Genomic DNA, 4,470 nt, shown 5'->3' on the forward strand with positions numbered 1-4,470 from the left:
GAGCCCCAACCCCGGGCCTGGCTCCAGGGTGGGGCCCCGGCTGCGCCATGCCGGGCGACGTCACGGTCCTTGATTTTAATCTATTCATAAAGGGCTTTTGAACCACTCTTAGTCACCCAGGACCTGTTTGCCTTGGGAGACCCTACCAGGGACATATAGCCCCCGACAACATAGCTCCTAGGATCACTCGGCTACTCAAACCCCCCCACTACAATAAGGTGGCAGTTCAAGGAGGGGAATTAGTTTTATCAGTTCTAGTAAAATGCAGGCAGCTGACTGTCGGAGGTTCGGCTCAGCAAAGCTTTGTAAAAAACCATTCCTGAAAATCCTATTTACAGTTATTTCCAACTTGTTAATAATTTATGATTGACATATAGGCAAAGTGCTCAAGGGAGGGGTTGACAACAAATCCATTGCTGAAACAGTTGCCTGATTGATCAATCACTTGATTGCAAACAATTATTTTGAACTATTTTGATAACCATTTGACATTTTTAAAGTGCCAAAATATTGGTTTGTTAATATTATATGTGACTATTTGCTGTTTGCCATTTTCTATGATAGAAAAGTGAACATCTTTGGGTTTTGGACTGTTACAAGATGGGAATGTCTTCTTTGCAAGACTACGATGAACATTTTTTTTTACTATTTTCTGATATTTTCTATGATTTAAATGATAACCGTTTAAAAAAAGAAAATTAAAAATTATTGGCAGATTACTTGATAACAACAAAATCATTGGTTGTGTCCCTAAAGTCGCAGACATTCTGATAACTGTTTACACATTAAAATTATTTATGCAGAAAACCATCCTGAATGTGCACTGGTTTCAGCTTATGATAAGATTTCTGCTTTTTGTAGTTTTGTTTTATTATAAATTGAACCAGACCGTTACCCACCAATGAATGAAATGGCCTCTGGGAAAAACTGAGAGAGGTTTTGGCTCCAGTGATCAGAGATGGGGATCTGTTTGTACTTGAAATCGCCTTCGTGTTCGAACATGTTGGGCAGGTTGGGCGTCACGTTGAGGATGTATTTGATGTTATACTTGCTGAGCACATCCAGGTTGGTGGAGTCTTTGGCACAACCCAGGTAAAGATATGGAAGGATCTGGACGGGAAACGCTGGCTGGGTGCTTGGTAGCGGGCTACCCTCCGACTCTGTGGCACTTCCTGGCTCTCGGTCAGATTCCCCATCCGAGCAGTCTGAGCTTATACGGAGTCCTCCCAGACCGAGGACAGAGGCCGGTGGGGAGCTGCTGGGGCAGGAGCAGTCCAAGTTGGTCTCACAGTGCTCGGGGTACTCTGACTGGAACTTGTTGAAGCCCCCTGGAAGACAAAGAAAATGCCAAACAAAAAAAGGGTCAATATTAGGATAAAGCCAAGAAAACTGAATCCTGAAGATAAACATCCACAGGCAGGTCATTGTGTGTGCGGCAAAATGTGTTGTTCAGCATCTGTAAAGTCTGGATCACGAACATGAATGACAACAACTTAACATGGTGTATTTTTAAACCACTGTCAATGCATTAGAAACAAAAGAGGAGGGGGAAAATTCTATAAAAAAATGATGATACCGGTGATAAATAATAAGCAAAAAACTGGGTTTAAAAACTACTGAACAGACATTGCACTACAGTAAATTAGCTTTCTAATTACACTAGCCTATATGTTAGCCAGGTAGATGTACAGTAGGACCACCCAATGAAATCAATGAACACAACAGTTTCATTCACACCAGTTAACTCACATAAAGATTATTACATCACAAGCAGCGATGACTTGCTGTTTAAATCATCACATGGGCTTATAGCTAAAAGAAAGAGTAAGCTTTTTTTTTTGAAAATGCAGTTAATGTACTATTAAAATCTTTTTATTTACCACTACATCACATATTGTACTGGTGTGACAGACAACATGAGAATAGCGTGATATTTACGTCAGTGTGAACAAGCAAAAGGACAGATGTGCTCCATTGAAAAAAGATGAGTCCCGGGGAGGGTCGGGATGGTCAATGGAGCAGGATGATCAATGGAGCAGGATGATCAGCGGAGCAGGATGATCAATGGAGCAGGATGATCAGCGGAGCAGGATGATCAGCTCTGCTCCGTGGGCTTTTTGTGAATGGCAGCTCGGCTTTTGGGACTCCACTCAAACATTTCTACGATTTTCCCCGTAAATTAGACACATCCATATCTTTTAATATTACCTTATTTTATACATGTTCTGTCCGGTTTTAACGATAGCGTCCTCTTTTCGTGCTGGGGGTTTGTTGAGTGCCCTCCTCCCTGTTCATTCATGAAAAAAACGTCTTTTCCTGAAGGAACACAACATGGCGGGGCCATTTCTGCAGCATTTCATTTAAAACTTGGCCAAATAAAGATGATCCTATAAAAAAACGTAGCCTGCTTGGAGTTTTCTTTTGCCCATCTTATAATTTAAGCGATGCTGTCCTAGTAAAAATAAAAACGAAGACAATAACTTATCTCGGCCAAACATCAGAGTTCATTATGACTTGGCAGTGTCAGTGTATGATTTGTGACCAGGCCACCCTGGATTATAACTGTCAAAATAACACTGTTGTGCCATAACAGACAGATTTGTCGCTGCCAGTTTGAAAACAGAGACCTGGAAATCAAATCCAATAAAAACGCCCTGTAATCTCATTATCCCATGCAGGAACTTTAATGTTGTTTTAGCATTAAATGTTTACTGTGTGGCGAGAGAGGCACCAGCACCGTCTATTTGAGACCATCTCAGTTAATCAAATCATACTGATATTAAATGATTTCGCTTTCTGCTGGGTCGCACGTTGAGCCCAGTCAGCCTGAGTTCTTTTTTTGTTTTTTTGTTCTTAAGTAAAGGTCTTACAACACACAACCGGACCTGTTTCAAAACAAAAGGGTTTCTGCTCTTACCCTCCAGAAAGAAAGCCTTGCAGCCGTCGTCCCGCAGCTTCTGCAGGAGCAGCCCCAGCACGGAGCTCCCCAGTCCGGACTCCTGCCTCTCCGAGGTCGCCTCGTCGTACAGCACCACCACGTCCGTCTTGCACCGCTTGACAAATTTCTCCTTGTCCTCGTTGTTGGGGATGATGGAGCGGATGGGGAGGTTGCCCTTCTTCAGCCTCCGGAGCATGAGCCCCGGGATGGCCAGGTTGATGGCCGAATCGATGTGCGAGGACTCGTACAGCTCATGGGGTCTGCAGTCCAGCAGCAGCAGAGAGCCGAGCCCGGACTCCAGCTCCTCCTGCAGCCACTCCACGCTCTTACTCGACATCATCATCATAGTCACGATCACGGAGCCTCTCCGCAGATGATTAATTTTCATCAGGAAAACGTTAATCCGCCCGTCCCCTGCTGTGACATGAAAAACAACACAACAGAAAAGAGGAAAAATCACGGCGCTAAACTTCCCTTCACGCGGCCATCACCATCACCATCACCGCCGCCGCCACCGCTGCTTCTGCTCCTGCTCCTGCGGGCGCGCACATACACGCACCCAACGCACACTTCCACACACATCCAACACGCACGCACCGATGTCCCTCTGCCTGAAGCAGGGAACTTGAACATACAGAGGTTTCTTTCCCTCCTTCCTTCAGTCCGACTGAAGAAGTGGACCTTTCATTCCAGTCCATCGACGTCCATTTGGCGAGTCCGCTCCAAAATCTGTGGCGTCCGTAACTCAACAAAATTGCCCAAAATACGCCCAGTTAGTGTCTTAGGACGAGAGCTCCGAACGAGGTGCCGCTGTTAAAGCCCATAACTATTGTTGTCATTGGACATGCTGGCCCGCACAACGCCTCTGGCTTGTCAGGTCCAGTGAATGCGTTAAAGAGGCTCCGCATGCTTGTCATTGAGAGGAGGGAGGAGCGCAGAGATTTAAAGGTGCAGAACTGCTGAGGAGTCACACACGCTCCCACTTCATTGATAGCAGAATCTGACGCTGGGTAACTGCAAATGAATTAGAATGTTATGAAGGTACTGCACTGTGCTGCATTTAGAGCTTAGTGAGCCCACTTTATGCTTCTACTCCACTAGAACTTAGAGGAAGAAGTAGCTGCTTTTTAGTCTTCTACATTTATCTGACAGCTACATTATAGTAAATGCACCAAAGCTTATAACGCATGGTGCTTTTGTTATGAATTCATAATGGATGAAACAATCGATGCATCTGTTTGTTTTATACATTTTCATGCAAAAATGCCAAACAAAATGAGCTTCTTTTACTTTTAATATATTTTAATAATTGTAATGAAGTTTGAATCATTTTGAGGTTTGGACCATCAGGCTTTGTACAATTGTAATTTTTTATGAACATTTACAAATAATCAATGAATCAAATTAGTTACTTGATAATGACACTAATCCGTAATTAAAAGAATCATTAGTTAACTGTGGATAAACAGTAAATTAGCTCCACCTCAACCATTTAACAGTCAAGTGCCTTTACTTTTAAGCCCATGTCCTTG

At 43.5% G+C, this 4,470-nt stretch overlaps 1 protein-coding gene across 1 annotated transcript in view; it reads right to left on the reverse strand.

Moving 5' to 3' along the window:
• dusp7 (dual specificity phosphatase 7) overlaps window positions 1-3,841 on the reverse strand; it is a 9,900-nt gene extending 6,059 nt beyond the window's left edge. Inside the window, exons 1-2 of the mRNA XM_020623611.1 lie at window positions 2,918-3,841; window positions 900-1,328 (exon numbers count right to left, since the gene is read on the reverse strand). Coding sequence (XP_020479267.1) covers window positions 900-1,328; window positions 2,918-3,326 — 838 coding nt within the window. The 5' untranslated portion in view covers window positions 3,327-3,841. The remainder of the gene's footprint in view (window positions 1-899; window positions 1,329-2,917) is intronic.
• Window positions 3,842-4,470: the final 629 nt, after the last annotated feature.

Source organism: Monopterus albus, unplaced genomic scaffold, assembly GCF_001952655.1.
Source record: "Monopterus albus unplaced genomic scaffold, M_albus_1.0 scaffold1.1, whole genome shotgun sequence".
NCBI classification, from domain to species: Eukaryota; Metazoa; Chordata; class Actinopteri; order Synbranchiformes; family Synbranchidae; genus Monopterus; species Monopterus albus.